Source organism: Coccidioides posadasii, chromosome 2 (genome assembly GCF_018416015.2).
Source record: "Coccidioides posadasii str. Silveira chromosome 2, complete sequence".
NCBI lineage: Eukaryota > Fungi > Ascomycota > Eurotiomycetes > Onygenales > Onygenaceae > Coccidioides > Coccidioides posadasii.
Window position 1 is genome coordinate 2,528,725 of NC_089408.1, and position 16,266 is coordinate 2,544,990.

Below are 16,266 nucleotides of genomic sequence, written 5' to 3' on the forward strand. Positions count from 1 at the left end.
GGAGGCTAAATCCAGGGATGGCAATAAACTAGGCCAAATCGGGACAAGCGGCTTTGGCGTGAACATGGAGAGGCGCGTTGCTGTGAAAGTTGTCCCAATGATATAAACATCCCTCTGCAACCTCGACTTTTCCCTCCCCCCCAACCCAAGCACCCAACCCGACCTTAACCACTTTGAAATCCACCGGGCCAGCCTCACACAGCATTTGCGACCTTCCCTGGTTCTACCCTTATTTTTGCCTTTTTGGCCACACAGGCACTTTTCGCTCACCCTACAATCCTTACTTTATGTAATTAAATTTGTCGGTCCACAATGCTTATTGATAACCTTTGTGTGTCGTGATCTTTCCTTGATTCCTTTTTTTTTTTTTTTTCTTAATTTAAAAACAAAAGCGTCTTTTTTTTTGGTCTCCCCCTGCAAACGCGTTGATGGACCGGGGAGTTTGATGGTGAGACGAGGAAGAAGCCGTGATGGGGTCGAGGTACGTCGCGTCAGGCCGTTTTCATCGCTAGCGTTTGGTGACTAATGTCTTGGCATTTGCAGGCTCGATCGCTTAGTCATGTAAGGAGCCCTAGTGGTGGCTGTGAAGTTTTATCTCTTGGCGCTGGAGAATTTAGCTAACGTCCGTCCCCGTCTTTTAGTCTTTTAGAGACTGGGAGCACTCCAGTCATCAGAAACACTGCGGCCCAGCAGCTGGCCGATGTTCAGAAGCAGCATCCAGAGGAGCTGTTCAACCTGCTTGGCCGCATCCTACCATATCTTAGGTCGCGGTCATGGGATACCAGAACAGCAGCTGCCAAGGCAATTGGCGGCATAGTCGGCTATGCTCCCAAGTTCGACCCAAATGCGGATGACAGTTCACCTTTCAAGGAGGAGGAGACTGAAAATGCAAAGCTGAAAACCGAATCAGAGGCTGCGGATGAACTCCTAAGTTTGGAAACTCTGGATATCGTATCAATCCTCAAGCATGGCCAAAAGTTGCTCGGAAGTGCTGGCAAGGAGTATGAGTTTTCCCTTGCTGGCCTGGACCCAGCGGTAAGAATGCAGAAACAGAAGAGAACGCTGACTGCGCGCCTTGGATTGGCGGGTGAGTATATCGAAGAGAGCTTGATCAATGATCACGACATCAATGACGGCACCGTCCCAAAAGGCTCGTCCGGAACGGGATGCGTGCCCAAACTGGATACGTCAGTCTCGACCCTTGCTCGTCAACATAGCATTACAAACATTCCTCCTCAATCGGCAACTTCCCCTAATGATCCTCAAACGCCCATGAACGGTGAGGAACATGGACTTAGTAAGCGCCAGTTGAATCAGTTGAAACGAAAGAACAAGCAGTCTGCGAGAATGGGAGGCAGTAAAGTCAGAGTTGTTGACCTCTCGGTCAGAAAAGGCTCTGATATCGTTGCGACACCGTCTGTGACTACGCCTCATCCCATCAAAAAGGAAAGCGGCGAGGAAAACGAGGATGAAAAGGTGGATTATTTCTCCCTGAAAAGAGAAGGGCCTGACGACGACTCAAAATTAGTCACCGAATTCAAAGGGGCCGTTGTGCCCGAGAGATCGTTTATACAGACCGATGCTGAGGAACAAAATCTAGAATGGCCTTACGAACGCATGTGTGAAATCCTCATGGTTGACCTATTCGACCATACTTGGGAGATTCGACACGGCGCTGCCATGGGCCTCCGGGAAGTAATCCGTGTTCAGGGAGCTGGTGCGGGCCGTCTATGGGGCAAAACAAGAGCTGAGAATGATGAACTAAATCATTGTTGGCTTAATGACCTTGCGTGTCGACTTCTTTGTGTATTCATGCTTGACCGGTTTGGCGACTACATCTCAGATAATGTTGTAGCTCCAATTCGCGAAACGGTTGGTCAGACGCTCGGTGCACTTTTGTCCCATTTGCCCTCGAAGTCGGTCGTTTTGGTCTATCATATTCTGTACAGAATCATCATGCAAAAAGATCTGGACACTATCAAGCCCGTTTGGGAAGTGTGCCATGGAGGGATGATCGGGTTAAAATATTTGGTTGCCGTTCGAAACGACATTTTATTCGAAGACTCCGCCGTTTTGGATGGCGTAATTGAGGCTGTGATGAAAGGCCTGGGCGACTTTGATGATGACGTTCGTGCTGTTAGCGCAGCCACCCTAATTCCAATTGCCGATGATTTCGTGAAACTCCGGCCAGGAGCCCTAGATTCCCTAATCGATATTGTATGGAATTGCCTCTCCAATTTACAAGACGACCTTAGTGCGAGTACCGGCTCAGTCATGGACCTCCTCGCAAGGCTATGTACATTCCCACAGGTGCTGGAAGCCATGAAAGTGAACGCCGCTCACGATCCCGAATCCTCCTTTGGCAACCTTGTTCCTCGACTTTTCCCGTTCCTTCGACATACTATTTCCAGCGTACGGTCTGCTGTCCTTCGCGCCCTTCTTACATTCTTAAAACTAGAGAACGAAGGTCAGGATTCATGGGTGGACGGCAAAGCACTAAGACTTGTTTTCCAGAACCTTCTTGTTGAGCGGCATGAAAGTGTTCTCAAGTTATCCCTGCAAGTCTGGTCAGAAATGCTTCGAGTACTTGGTGCTCAAGGCATATTCAGAACAGACCAACTTGTCACTCCGGTTCAGCCACTCATTTCGGCAACTATGAATCCGTTTGGCGTTCCACGTTATCCAATCCCAATGGATCTGTCTCTCTTTATTCGACCTTCTGGATCAGCTTTCACATCTGCGCCTTCTATCCCAAGAAAACCGTCAGTTCACACACCCACCGAACCCGCACCGCGAGGCAGGAGAAGAAAGACGGAAAGGAAAGAAGCGCCCGTTGTGATGGTGCATAATGTGGACGGCCACATGCTCCAAGGAGACATCGACTTGGTCGGTACTGATACGATGGTAAGATCGAAGATTTACGCTGCCATCGCTCTCGGTGAATTTTTGGCAACGTGGGATTCTGCTAATGAGTTCAACTTGTGGGATCGCGTTTTACCTGCTTTAAATTGGCCTGGCTCTACTTCCCAACTGGTGGCCGCCATGGTGGTCGAAGAATATACAAAGCGCCAGGGTCCTGCTTCTCGGCATGCTTCTCTACTTTCGCAATGGCTCAATCCATTGATAGAGAATGAACGACCGTCATGGTATGGCGACATTTCATGCTACTTGCATATTGCACGAGCCCAATGCCATTCACTTCTCAACGCGTTCAGGGACCATGCGCATGTTTCTCAGTCAAGACTTCCGACTTTAGCAGTAGTGGTTCAAGGTGATCCCGAAGCCGGGCCTAACGCTTTCTCAATCCACGATGCTGAGAATGTTGTTGGTTCGGATTTTGAAAGGCTCAAGAGGGACTTAACGCCAACCCAGCGGATCACCGCACTTCAAGTGTTGAATGACTCTCGTGCAAGCGCCCAAGCTGCGGTCGATGAAGCAAAAGAAGTTAAGGAACAGCGTGACATGCGGATTCGGGCTGCTATTGCTGGATCGCTGGTTGCACTGAAAGATATACCGAAGAAGCCAAGCCATATTATCAAGGCAATGATGGACAGTGTCAAAAAAGAAGAAAATATAGAGCTGCAACAGCGATCGGCATCTGCTATCGCATCGTTAGTGGAATATTACACCACGGCCGCCAAACGTGGTCCGGTAGATAAGGTCATTGCGAACCTTGTTAAGTTTTGCTGCGTCGATACGTCAGAGACACCCGAATTCCATCATAATGCACATCTAGAGAAAGCCATATTATCGCTTCGCAAAGAGGAAGATAAAAAGGACCCGGTCGATGCAGCTAAATTCGAGAGAGAGTCGCGAGAGGCTAGGATTATGCGTCGTGGAGCAAAGGAATCTCTGGAGCAGTTGGCAACTAGATTTGGTGCTCAGTTATTGGAAAAGGTGCCAAATCTCGCAATTCTTATCCAAAACGCTTTGAAACAGGCATTGTCCGGCGACCTCCCAAAGAATATTAGAGACCCATTTAACGAATTAGGACAAGAAACGGTGGATGGCCTATCGATATTGCGTGCCCTGTCTCCTAAATTCCATCCTGGACTTTACCCATGGGTTACCGAACTTATGCCTGTCATTGTGAAGGCTTTGCAATGCGAACTCTCTGTCATTCGATATGCGGCGGCCAAATGTTTTGCCACATTGTGTAGTGTTATGCCGGTTGAGGGCATGACCATGCTTGTGGAGAAAGTTTTGCCTTCTATCAGTAATGCATTGGATGTCAACTGTCGACAGGGAGCCATCGAGTGCATATACCATTTGATTCACGTTATGGAAGATAAAATTCTTCCATATGTCATTTTCCTGATTGTCCCTGTTCTCGGCCGAATGAGTGATTCTGATAATGATGTGAGGCTTTTGGCAACCACCGCATTTGCTACCCTTGTCAAGCTTGTTCCATTGGAGGCCGGAATCCCTGATCCACCAGGGCTCTCTGAAGAATTGCTCCAGGGTCGAGACCGGGAGAGAAAGTTTATGGCGCAAATGCTAGATGTTCGCAAGGTGGAGCCATTTGAGATACCAGTTGGTATCAAAGCTGAACTCCGGTCATATCAGCAGGAAGGTGTTAATTGGCTTGCGTTCCTTAATCGGTACAATCTCCATGGAATCCTTTGCGACGACATGGGCCTTGGCAAGACTCTACAGACACTTTGTATCGTTGCCAGTGACCATCACCTGAGAGCAGAGGAGTTTTCTCGCACGCAGGCCCCTGAAGTTCGGCGGCTACCATCCTTAATTATCTGTCCTCCTAGTGTTTCCGGTCACTGGCAGCAGGAAATTCAACAATATGCACCTTTCCTTACCTGCGTCTCCTATATGGGCCCGCCAGCAGAAAGAGCAAGACATCGGCCGCGGCTCACTGAAGTGGACATTGTGATCACTTCTTACGATATTTGCAGGAACGACAATGATATTTTTGCACCAATGGCGTGGAACTACTGCGTCCTTGATGAGGGTCATCTGATCAAGAATCCACGAGCAAAGATTACTCTGGCAGTGAAACGCATTCAAAGCAATCATCGTCTAATACTTTCCGGTACACCGATTCAAAATAACGTTTTAGAATTGTGGTCATTGTTCGACTTCTTGATGCCAGGATTTTTGGGAACTGAAAAGGTTTTCTTGGATCGCTTTGCAAAACCAATTGCAGCCAGTCGCTTTAGCAAGTCCTCTTCCAAGGAGCAAGAAGCTGGGGCCCTAGCTATCGAGGCTTTGCACAAACAAGTCCTACCGTTCTTATTGCGGCGATTGAAGGAGGAGGTTTTGAATGACTTACCTCCGAAGATTCTTCAAAATTACTACTGTGATCCAAGCGAACTCCAGCGGAAATTATTTGAAGATTTCACCAAAAAAGAGCAGAAGGAGTTGGCGAAGAAGCTCGGAAGCACAGAGAAGGAGGCCAAAGAACATATTTTCCAAGCCTTGCAATATATGCGTCGGCTTTGCAATTCTCCTGCTCTTGTCGTGAAAGAAGGACATAGGCAATACCAGGAAGTTCAGAGATATCTTGCGAATAAAAATTCGAATATTCGCGATATCTCGCATGCTCCGAAACTTACGGCGCTTCGCGATTTGCTTATAGACTGTGGTATTGGCGTGGACCCAAGTGCCGAAGGAGAACTTAATACCGCTGCAAGCTACGTTAGTCCGCATCGTGCGCTGATCTTCTGCCAAATGAAAGAGATGCTTGATATTGTACAAAATGATGTGCTCAAGAAGCTGCTTCCGTCTATTCAATACCTCCGTCTGGATGGAAGCGTAGAGGCAACTAAACGACAAAACATTGTCAATCAATTTAACACGGATCCTAGCTATGACGTTCTCCTCCTTACGACCAGCGTTGGTGGCCTTGGTCTCAACCTTACCGGAGCGGATACCGTTATTTTCGTCGAGCATGATTGGAATCCACAAAAAGATATACAAGCTATGGACCGAGCTCATCGTATCGGCCAGAAAAAGGTTGTTAATGTATACCGCCTGATCACTCGAGGAACACTAGAGGAGAAAATTTTGAAGTATGTACATTCATAGAAACATTTTCGTTGCTCCAGCTATCTGTCATGATGCTAACATTCTTTTTTAGTCTCCAACGCTTCAAAATCGATGTCGCCTCTACTGTCGTCAATCAGCAAAACGCTGGCCTAAGCACAATGGACACGGACCAGCTCCTTGACTTATTCAATCTAGGCGAAACCGCCGAGACTGCAGAGAAACCCAGCCAGGATGCTGGTCTTAACGGCAATGAAGTTGATATGGTAGATATCGATGGCGAAGTTAAGGAAAAGGGTAAAAAGGGTTGGCTAGACGACCTTGGGGAATTATGGGATAACCGGCAGTACGAAGAGGAGTACAACCTTGATTCCTTCTTGGCGTCTATGAAGGGGTGATTCTGGAGTGAGGCGTCTGGTATTCCGTTTGAGACTCCATGCATTTGGGGAAAGATGGTTATTGATAATCAGCGGAGTTGGACTGAGTAAACGGTTTCCTTGTTAATTATGTTTTGATTTTTGCTTTCCTTTTTTTTCCCCTCCTTTTGTCTATTCATTTGCAAGAGGCGGCCTGGCAGGTGTTCATGGTCAGGAGCAACAGAAAAGTCCTCTTTGTTGGATTTCTCATAGCAGGGACACATCCTAGTTGTGCATTCAGCGGAGTTCTCTGCGTTTTTCTTGGGCGCAAAAAGAACCACAGCTGGCCATGTTTCGGCAATTTTGCTTACACGATCTTCTCCCTTTCGACATTCTTATTTTCCGCTTCGCTGCATATCTTGAACTTTGCCCTTCTCTTCACAATGATGTATAAATATGGACTCCCAATGTTTGATTCTCTTTATAGGTTTTGTCATGTTGAATTGATGCCCTGATGCTCCTGGGCTCTCATGTACAATATAGGTGTTGTTTCCGACCGAGACGACAGGTTACATAGATTAAGAAAGGATTGGCCATGAGATCCATGATCAACATTATCATTGGCTGTCTGTCATCCTTGAAAAGGAGCACGAACTGACATGAAGACTCGGCTATGCCATTGAGCTCCGTCCTATGATTGGATACAACAGAAAACCGTCCCCGTAGATAACTTTCATTCAGGAACTATCCTTACATACTAGCCTTTTCATACTTGTACACAGCCATTTGTATCACAAAACATGACGGACTTGGGCAAGAATCTTGTGCATAGAATATCCGGTAAATAACCCAAGTGCGCCACACGATTGACTTCCGAACAAAAAGAGAGAGAAATAGCCTCCCAACATTCATAGGGTGTTGCGCCGGCTCTGCCACATTGAAAATCAAAACTCCAGATATTCCCAACCAAAATACAGGGTACACACAAAAACTTATTCAATTATGAAGCCAAAGAAATAGAGCAACTTAAACCTGAGCTAGTAAAAAACGATTTCACAATTTCCGGAGAAGAAAAGGAGAAGAGGATAAGTATGTATTTACCATGGTTTCGACTTTTGTACCCCGAAGATGAATTTGACTTGCAGATTTAGTAGCAAGGATCTTCAACGTCGTTGTTTCGGTCTTGCAAGGAAACTTAATCGGCTCAAGCTAAGGCCGGTTCTGTGCTGCGTTGAGCTGGGTGTAGTCCGAACAGCACTTCGCGGAGTTGTGTGCTGCGTCAGGCGCTTCTTGACTGGACTTGGGGTGTAAGTTTTTGACGGAGAGGCGAGTGAAGTCTTTACTCTCTTAGCGCTTCGCTGCCCATCCTTCAAATAATTTGGAGATGCCCTATTTCCCTGTCCCCTATTCTCAGCGTCTTCACGTTGGCGTTTCTTGTTTGCTATTCCGTGCGGAATTGCGCCGGGGGTGGAGAAAGTGGGCATTTGCTGCGAACTGGGCATTGTTGCGCCTTTACGGGCACTGACAGGATAAGGCTCGAAAAAGAACGAATATTGCTTATTAGCTTGCGGCGTACTGAGAGGTGGTAGAGTGGGATATGTTATGTAGCCATCAGAAGCACCTTCAGCAATAGGACCAAAGTCAGGTGTTCGAGGGGTTTCCGGTGATACATCAGGGAGCTTAGTGCTGTCGGAGAAGCCAACACGCTTTTTCGAGGAAGGGACTGCGTGACTTTGCTCGGAAGTATCGGGGGCAGAGACGAGCTTGCTACCCAGATCGGCATCAGGAAAAGCCTGGTGGGTTCCAGCTGCAATTTTAACGGGGTCATTAGAGAAAAGAGGCTGGCGTCGACATAGAATTGATTTGAGGGCTCCAAAACCTGGGGTTGTTTTTTTGGCTTTCGGGTTGAGATCCGTCTGGGGAGTTCGTGGCGCGAGAGAAGACTTTGAAGGGGAGTAAGACAATGAAGGGATTTTTGTGGTTTGAGGATGCTTGACACCTGTGGAACAGGCAGTTGTTGGCTTGCGTGGAGTGCTGAGGTCTTTGGAGACTGTTGGGCCGGTTTTTAGACCTCTGTTGACAACCTGGTCATCCTTGAAAAGTGGGCGACGAGTCGAAGTATCTTCATTGTCTTTGCTTCTAAAACGCTTTGTGACCGAATTGGCCGATGCGCCTGTAGTTGTCACAGGGTTCACCCCAGTTGGAGTAGCCTTCTCTGGCGCATCCAGCTGAGCCTTCGAAATGGTACGTTTGAGGCCCTTCGAAACGGGGGGCTGGACACGGTCTGGGCGAGCTCTAAATGAAGAAGGGTGGTTGGCTATAGAATCCATCTTTCTGAACTGCGCCATATGAATTTCACTAAATCGCCCAATTTTGCCCTTTGCGGTCGCTATCTTCCTATCTTCTAATGGTTTCGCCTTTTCACCGTCAAGATTTTGGTCTTTTGCCTTCAGGATCATCTCCGCTTTAATTCTCGCTGCATCTTCTCGGACGCTTTTCATAATTTCTCGTGCTTCAGCACCAAACTCGGAATTCTCACAGGTAAATTTGAAGTCGTAGCTAAGAGCTTCTAGCTGATCAGGATGCGAGAGCCGTCCCTTAGAGGGTGTATTTGATAATGTCAAGAGGGTATTGCCTGGCGCATTGGGATCCATCTGGACTGGTCGAAAGCCAAGTACGAGCGCACTATCTGGTTGTTTCGAGGTGCTCTGTTGAACCTTGCTCGGATGCATCTCCTCGAGTGCAGGTTTCGGAGGGCTAGCACTCCCAGGTGTTTTAATAGATGGCTTCGAGCTGGAATAGTTCTTCACGGGTGTGCAAGCCATGCTTTTTGTAGGAGTTGTTGGACAGGTGGGCTTGGTCTGAGAGGTCAGTGCTTCGTCGTTTCCTTCGGTAAGCGATGGTAGCTTGGCAGCTGAGCGCGAAGGCTTCCTTTCTACATGGGATAACTACAAAAGTAAGCCTCCACAGGGAATATTTTATCCTAGGAATATTAACGAACCTCGAATACTGGAGTCTCACCCCTCAACCGGGCGGACCTGCGGGTTACTGGCATGTTGATGTAGCAACGCTACAGAGTCGCAGGGGTCGACGGCGTATGCGGAGTCAAAACACACAAGTCTCAGAATCGATGAACAGAGATATGTAAGATCAATTTGCGTAGAGAGTTACAGCTTCTGGCCGGATATCAACAAACCATGTGTCCGCGCGAGAAGGATGTGACGGAGAGACTTTGGTGAGCGTAAACAAACCGTCACCAGGCAGGCAAATGTAAACAAACGTTATGTAATCAAACATTAAGATTATGTAACTAACCAATCGGATGATATCACATCACGTGATCGGCACTACCTCAGCTTATCTTATCAGTTTGGTCATCTCCAGCCCCAAAACAACACCAGACACTTTTTTCCTTCCCTACCGGCAAGGCGATGAAACAAATAATGCCAGTCAAATAGTCTGCTGTGATGTCCTCACAAGCCAAATGGATAAGTCTCATCCATTCCGAGAGGAGTCCTAGGCTGCGTCATCTCCAGAGGCCTGACACCCTTGGACTCATCAAACCAGATATATCCATCTAGCTGATTGGCAAGATCAGCCGCAGAATAATGGGACATTCGTTCGGTTGCTGGGCGATATATCACTCCGATAAAGCGCTCTAGTCGTGGCGATGCTTTGTGAATTTCCTGCCGCACATGTGGATCGACTAGTCCCTGCCTAAGTTCGAGATAGAAGGACGGGATGCCAGTCTGATGCGCCAGATATTCCCAGCTGTCAGGTCGAGACGGCCGCACCTTCATAACTTCTGCATCTTCATCCCAATTGTGCGCAGCAGTCACAGTGCCTGTGTGTGTACCGCAGCCGATCAATGCTACGTTCTCACGCCCAAGGTTCTCACGGCACAACTGCCCGATGTTGAGCTCATCACGATGCCTGCCCATGCTAGTATACCTTGCGTCGCCAATATGGCTATTATGGGCCCACACTATTGCCTTAGAGGATGGTGGCTTGTGTTTCAGTAGTCGCTGGAGCGTCTCAAACATGTGTGAGTCTCTCAATGACCATGAATCGGCCCTGCTAGAATACATCGCTCGATAATACGATTCTGCATCTGCCACGAGATAAGCATTTTGCGCTGTACTATGGAACTCTTCGCCATTGTTCTTATGGGTAGCGTATTCTAATCGTTTCTGGAGCAAGTCTCGCAGCATTGTGATGACTTGATCTTCGCAACTTTTCATTTTTGTATTGGTAAAGTTCGCGAACCCATAGGCTGTTGGATCTTCCACCCACGGCTGCAAACAACCATATCTCTGGCGCGCCAGTTTTGCCATCGTTGGGTCAACTGTGTCGAGGTACTTTATTACGGCGTCAATGGACCTTCCCATACTGTAAAGATCAAGCCCATAGATTCCAGCTCTTCTCTGCGGGGGAAGGTTGGCGTTATGGTCTCTCATCCAGTGGACGAGGTCTTGCATCTCTTTATTCCTCCACATCCACGTCGGGAATCGCTGAAATGGCTCGTCTTTTCCTTTCTCCAATTTACCCTTAACGCCTGGTCGCTGCCGCACGTATCTATCTAGCTCTTCTGCATCTGGCCAGTCTGCCTCCAGCGCTACCGTGTCAAATCCATGGTGTTCAATCAGGTGTTTTGTAATTTCTGCTCGAGCATGGTAGAACTCTGATGTGCCATGGCTTCCATCACCTAGCAAAACAACTTTGTAATTTTTAAGATGATCAAAATAGGATCCGAATGTTTCATCTGCAATGGCAGGGAGAGGCTTTGCAGCCGTCTTGATGATATCAACGAGTCGCGAGCTCATGATTACTCGCCAAAACTAGTTTGAATGCAACTGTACGTTAATTATGAATGAACGGCAATCATACGGCAGAGTCAGGGCCAAAGTAGCTACTTATATACACAAAACCTGCTTATGGCGAAAACTGGCCAGATCGGATTAGCTAAATCCGCCACCGCAATGTACGGATGATGGATGCTATGACTTCACTCCTCAACCATCCGTAGCTTAACGCTTTATGGAACATCGGGGCGCGGAACAGATTTGCAAACACCTGCTACGGACTCTTTGAGAGTATTCCACTCAGTTAATGCATGTTGCCAACTACACTTCGAACTATTTTCTTCAGAAGACTTGCTTCAATAGCCACAATGTCTCGTCTTCACCGCTTCGAGGATTCAATGGAAAGCGTGTATGGAAAATTCTCTGAAGTGCCCGACGCTTCGGCCTGGGTACCCCCGCCAAAGTCTGGGGGCCATCGCGGGCGCTATCTATGGACTGACGCTTTCGGCGTGCTGAACTTCCTAACGTTGCACAAGGAGAATCAAACCTATGACGAAAGGTATCTCACGTTTGCAAAACGGCTTGTTTACACTGTCCACGATGTCTTGGGTCGGACTCGCGATGGACGGGCGCGCCTCCCACATGCCACCGACAAAGAGCCGCTTCTAGGCGGGCTGCGTATCGGAAAGGAATCAGAAACAGGACCCGACGGTGATGGCCAATATCACCATTATCTAACCCTGTGGATGTTTGCACTGAATCGGTTGTCCATGGCTACGGGCGATCCATCATTTAATCGGCAAGCCGTCTCTCTGGCTAAAGCCATACACCCGCACTTCTTCCTTGACCGAACATCGGCGCGTCCACGAATGGTTTGGAAGGTAGCAATGGATCTATCTCGACCGCTTGTGGCGAGCGAAGGGAACCTAGATCCGATAGATGGATTCGTCGTCTTCCGGATTCTGCAATCATCAGCTGAGAAATATGGTGATGGCAAGGTTTTAGAGGAAGAAATTAGCGACTACGAGAGAGTGATGGCTCGTAAAGGGAGCCATTACGTATCTAGCGACGCTCTGGACCTGGGAATGACTCTGTGGACAGCCCATTGGCTCGCTATAAAAGAAGACTGGGCAGCCGATTTGGCGAAGAGATGTATCTCCCAACTGCGTACGCTCCGCTGACAATGGCTATTTGGATCTATTTTTGTCTCACACAGACTTAACAGTGTTGACTAACCGCTTCTGCGTATTGCGCTATCTGCTGCAGGAAACCTCTTCAACATTGACAGGTATCTCGAAACGCCGGTGCGCTTTCGCCTTGCATTTAGAGAGTTCGGGACGTGTCTCGGAATAGGTTGTATCTTTGACCCAGACAGCAAGGCCGATGGCGCTCTTGAGTTGAGATCGCGTTCAGATGAGATCCTTTCCCAGTGGGAAAGGTATATATCTTCGGCTTTGACCCCGGAAGATCTGAAGCCTATCACGAGAGTCATGTATTCCACAGCTTTAATCCCTGGCGGTAAGTAACATGATAACACAGTCGGCTTTTGGGGAACAGTTAATTGGCGGCCCGAGGAAATGTGCTCACATCTTGAATTAGCATTCAAGGCAGGATTTTTTGGCCCTGAGCCTATCAGGGATATCATAGACTGAGCGGCCCCCGAGAGTTAAAAAAAGCTCTTGTTCCTGGTGCTTGCAAGGGAAGAAAATCATGACCAAGATTTAAGGTCCCAGTCTTTTGCGTATTCCAAATCAACTGTACAACTACATACCTTTTTAGCCCCAAGCTGGAATGAGCTCTATCGAAAATATAATATTATACAATAATCCCTGTACGCTGTAACCGGAACTTCATCGCCCAGGTATGCCAATAACATTTCTCCACGAGGGACTACTTCTTGGGAGTAGATATATCGCGTACACCGCAGCTAATGCAATAAGCAAACCAGACGCCTAGAGTAAAGACAAGCGGTTAGTCGCAATACGTATATATTTGATTGGGCTAATGCGGTTGGGATTAGATACCTTTTCGAGGAAAGTATGGAACCAGATCCCTGTCATGAGTAACATCCACCAACATAGACCTGCAACTGCCCAAACAAAGTTTCGCGATAATTTTGCGGCAGGACTCTGCCCACTTTCATTCACGGGAACTTCTGCTCGTGCTCCGTCATCGGTTGCGTCTTCGGCGTCGTTCTTTTCATCCACCGAAACCGTAGACCCTAGCAATTCAAACACGAGAAAAGCACTTGCAAGAACAAGCATAAATGCATGTCCGCTAACGTCGTGTCCTCCATTCCAAGCTCCGTTCACCATCTTACAAGCCATAGCAGTCATAATAGAATCCGATATTGCTTCTTTCATCCCGCTGGCATGGATCCTTTCACATCTTCCTCCCGTGGCAGTGAAACTGCGGTCTATGATGGCCGGACCAAAACACCATTGAGTGGTTAGAACCCAGGCTAGTGTAACCACTGCATACCGAAATAGAGCCTGGTATATCCTCCTTAGTCGTTTATTTGGATCGATGCGCCTGCTGACGAATGCCGGTTGCGTGGATAGTATTGACAAGAAGGCAACAGTTGTCCAGAGCCATCCAATTTTGACAAAGTAAACGTTGAAAATATTGCCTTTCCGGGCAAAATAATTGACCGGGCTGGGTGGGTGGTGGGGAGCAGAGGTAGCAGAGGAAAGATTAGGCGTCAACGGCCGCGCAGTGGGAGATATTAAAGAGTAGAACGAGCCAAGGAGTAGGGTTATTGGGTAGATAGCTAAAGCGACCGCCGGTAGATGTGACGAGTGAGGTGAACTCGCCGTCCTTTGGTGGACAGGGTTAGCTGCAGCTAACGGCATGATCTTGGTGAGCTTTCAGGAGAAGCAATTAGGAACACGACCAGGAAATAGAGAGCGAAAGGAATGTTGTGATCATCGTAAGCTGTGTTCAGTTAACCCTCAAGCCTCCCCAGGCCCTACTCTCAGCCGAGGAAGCGTCTTTGAACACTTTTCAAGCTGCGACGATGTGATGGCATGACGTCGGTGTGACTAGCAGAGCGCGCTAGCCGGAAACGGATATTCACGTGAAATAGTTAACTACCGTATGGAGTACGGAGTAGTGCACACTAACAAAAGTTCCGCCGCGGCTCGCGTTGCTTATATAAGAGAGCTAGCTCTACATCAACATCAAGCCAACCCGCAGCGCCTCCGATAGCAAGACTCTCGCCGGCGTTGTGGAATGGGCGCTGTCAGATGCGCGCTGCATTGACTAGAGAGCGAATTGCGAGAGATTCCATAAGAAGAGTGTCGGGATGGCATTACATGAAGGGGTGTCTGGTCGCAGTATACATTCTTGGAGCCGAACCTCTCCAACTGAGGAAGAGCCCCCAAACCGTAAACTCCCCAACGATGAAATGCTATGCTAGCTCTGAGTTTGATTGGAAGCTAACAGTTCTAAGGGAGCAAAACTTTGTTGCTGCAGTTCTTCCCCGCGATACAGCATGCCTTCGGATAAGATGCTTCACAAGTGAAACCCGATGTTCAAGAAGAAAGTGCTTGCGAAATAAGATATCGAGGAACTAACAAGTATTCGGGGGCCGACTATTCTACCGGTTCCAACAAACAAACAGTCCCCATTTCCTCGCCTAACCCGGTACTACCATGAGAGCTAGCCCCTTGCAGAGAGCGCTCCTCAAGACTTATGACCGTCGACCGACATTGAGCGTACAAAAGTGATCATCAAGCGACAAAGGCGGCAACGCTCATGTTTAGTTACATACGCCCTCCGATTTCGTTGTCTCTTACCTCGAGCCAGAGCAAACAAAGTTCTACCCGAGTGGAGATACCCTCCAATTACGATTTTTACCATTCCTTTCCTTTGTCCCACAAAACAACCTGAGTTAGGTGTACTACAAGTACCCGTGCTTTCCTGCTCGGCTTAAGCCAAAGCTTAAACTTAACGGCTCCGAGTAATCAGTAAGTCATGATCTCAACTCAAGTGGCCCCTGACGAGTCGCCCTCCCTTCCTCCCGTCAACCAAAATTCATCATACATATTCTATTTATCCACAATTACATGGAGTTTCCTTGTTCTCCGGTCGCCAAGGTAGCACACAGCGCCAGCAGATCGGTCTGTATCAAGGCCCCCTTGTTGTGCAAGGGATCCAGATGTGGTACTTTGACTAGGTCATTAGGGCTTTAGGCTCTTATTTTTGATCGTTTCATTATGTCCACATGCTCTCTAGTTACCAGCGTCCCCCCAACGACTGTGGGTCATCCGTTGTGACCAAAAAGGAGTGACCGAATCAGGTCGATCCCGCACCGTTTTCGACTCAAAATCGAGTCAGCTTTATTACTACTGGATGTTCCACGCAGCAGAATGCGTCCCAATCCGCAGTTGAGATGCATCCGATTTGTAAATGTTTTGCTTGCAGGTATTCAGAGTTACGCCAACTCCATATTCTGTGTTTGAGATATTTTTATTTGGCGTGTGTTCTATGCAGGTGTGGCCCAGAGAGACCACCTGGCGTTGATATATTTGTTGTCAATATTATCCAGCGTTATCGAGTTGCTGGGTCTGAAACCCAGAAACTGTTTCGACCCCTTACCTATCAGGCCGCAGTGGAACGGTCTTCTCTCCGCAAGTGGATTGCCAGCTTTGCCGACCAAGCATTCGATGGCGCCTATAGGAGAGTAATCCGGCAACCATCCTAGGCTAATGTTTAGAAAAACTTTTTTGAGTCAACTACTGACCGCTTGCAATATTCACCGGGGATTTATTCCAGAGGAGCTTACTCTAGAGGGCGCCAGAACGACGCTCGGGTGTCCTGGACAACTCAGCCTTACTTCAAGTGGATTGCCCATCAAAAATTCTTCACTAACCGCCTTTTTCTGGTTCCCCGCAACGGCTTGACCTGCAGGGCTAAATACCACATTGAAATCTGTAGGGCGCACGGATCACTGTCACTTTCTGGGTTGTTAAAAAGAAAAGAAAAAGCGAATACCAAAAAAAGAATCATCAACTAACTCCGTACGGGGTACATAAGCACCGCCGGGCACCAGTTTATCATTCATGAGCATTCCAGTTCGGTGAATACCATTATTTAAACAAGAGAGA

General features: G+C 47.9%; 5 protein-coding genes across 5 annotated transcripts; 2 read left to right on the forward strand and 3 right to left on the reverse strand.

The window, feature by feature from the left end:
* Window positions 1-7: 7 nt before the first annotated feature.
* MOT1 (TATA-binding protein-associated factor mot1) lies at window positions 8-6,398 on the forward strand (the record flags this gene model as incomplete). Its single annotated transcript, XM_003068392.2, has 4 exons — window positions 8-481; window positions 544-561; window positions 642-6,026; window positions 6,095-6,398. The coding sequence occupies exons 1-4, from the start codon at window positions 471-473 to the stop codon at window positions 6,396-6,398; spliced, it is 5,718 nt and encodes a 1,905-aa protein (XP_003068438.2). The 5' UTR covers window positions 8-470.
* A 1,121-nt stretch (window positions 6,399-7,519) lies between these two features.
* Window positions 7,520-9,411, reverse strand: D8B26_003350 (uncharacterized protein; the record flags this gene model as incomplete). The annotated part of the gene is made up of 2 exons (XM_003068391.2): window positions 7,520-9,304; window positions 9,358-9,411. The coding sequence occupies 2 exons, from the start codon at window positions 9,409-9,411 to the stop codon at window positions 7,520-7,522; spliced, it is 1,839 nt and encodes a 612-aa protein (XP_003068437.2).
* Window positions 9,412-9,829: 418 nt separating this feature from the next.
* D8B26_003351 (uncharacterized protein) lies at window positions 9,830-11,191 on the reverse strand (the record flags this gene model as incomplete). The annotated part of the gene is made up of 1 exon (XM_003068390.2): window positions 9,830-11,191. Exon 1 carries the CDS (start codon window positions 11,177-11,179, stop codon window positions 9,830-9,832), a length of 1,350 nt encoding a protein of 449 aa, XP_003068436.1. The 5' UTR covers window positions 11,180-11,191.
* A 208-nt stretch (window positions 11,192-11,399) lies between these two features.
* On the forward strand, window positions 11,400-12,921 carry D8B26_003352 (uncharacterized protein). The gene is made up of 3 exons (XM_003068389.2): window positions 11,400-12,325; window positions 12,425-12,676; window positions 12,758-12,921. Exons 1-3 carry the CDS (start codon window positions 11,470-11,472, stop codon window positions 12,808-12,810), a joined length of 1,161 nt encoding a protein of 386 aa, XP_003068435.1. The 5' UTR covers window positions 11,400-11,469; the 3' UTR covers window positions 12,811-12,921.
* On the reverse strand, window positions 12,807-14,142 carry D8B26_003353 (uncharacterized protein). Its single transcript, XM_003068388.2, has 2 exons — window positions 13,183-14,142; window positions 12,807-13,110 (listed from the first exon to the last, which is right to left on the reverse strand). The coding sequence occupies exons 1-2, from the start codon at window positions 14,008-14,010 to the stop codon at window positions 13,009-13,011; spliced, it is 930 nt and encodes a 309-aa protein (XP_003068434.2). The 5' UTR covers window positions 14,011-14,142; the 3' UTR covers window positions 12,807-13,008.
* Window positions 14,143-16,266: the final 2,124 nt, after the last annotated feature.

Coding starts and splice junctions, on each gene's coding strand:
- D8B26_003353 (XM_003068388.2), bottom strand. CDS start 14,010: ATGCCGTTAGCTGCAGCTAACCCTGTCCACCAAAGGACGGCGAGTTCA. Junction 13,111..13,182: donor TCCATACTTTCCTCGAAAAG/GTATCTAATCCC, acceptor TCTTTACTCTAG/GCGTCTGGTTTGCTTATTGC.
- D8B26_003352 (XM_003068389.2), top strand. CDS start 11,470: ATGTTGCCAACTACACTTCGAACTATTTTCTTCAGAAGACTTGCTTCA. Junction 12,326..12,424: donor GAGATGTATCTCCCAACTGC/GTACGCTCCGCT, acceptor TATCTGCTGCAG/GAAACCTCTTCAACATTGAC. Junction 12,677..12,757: donor CACAGCTTTAATCCCTGGCG/GTAAGTAACATG, acceptor ATCTTGAATTAG/CATTCAAGGCAGGATTTTTT.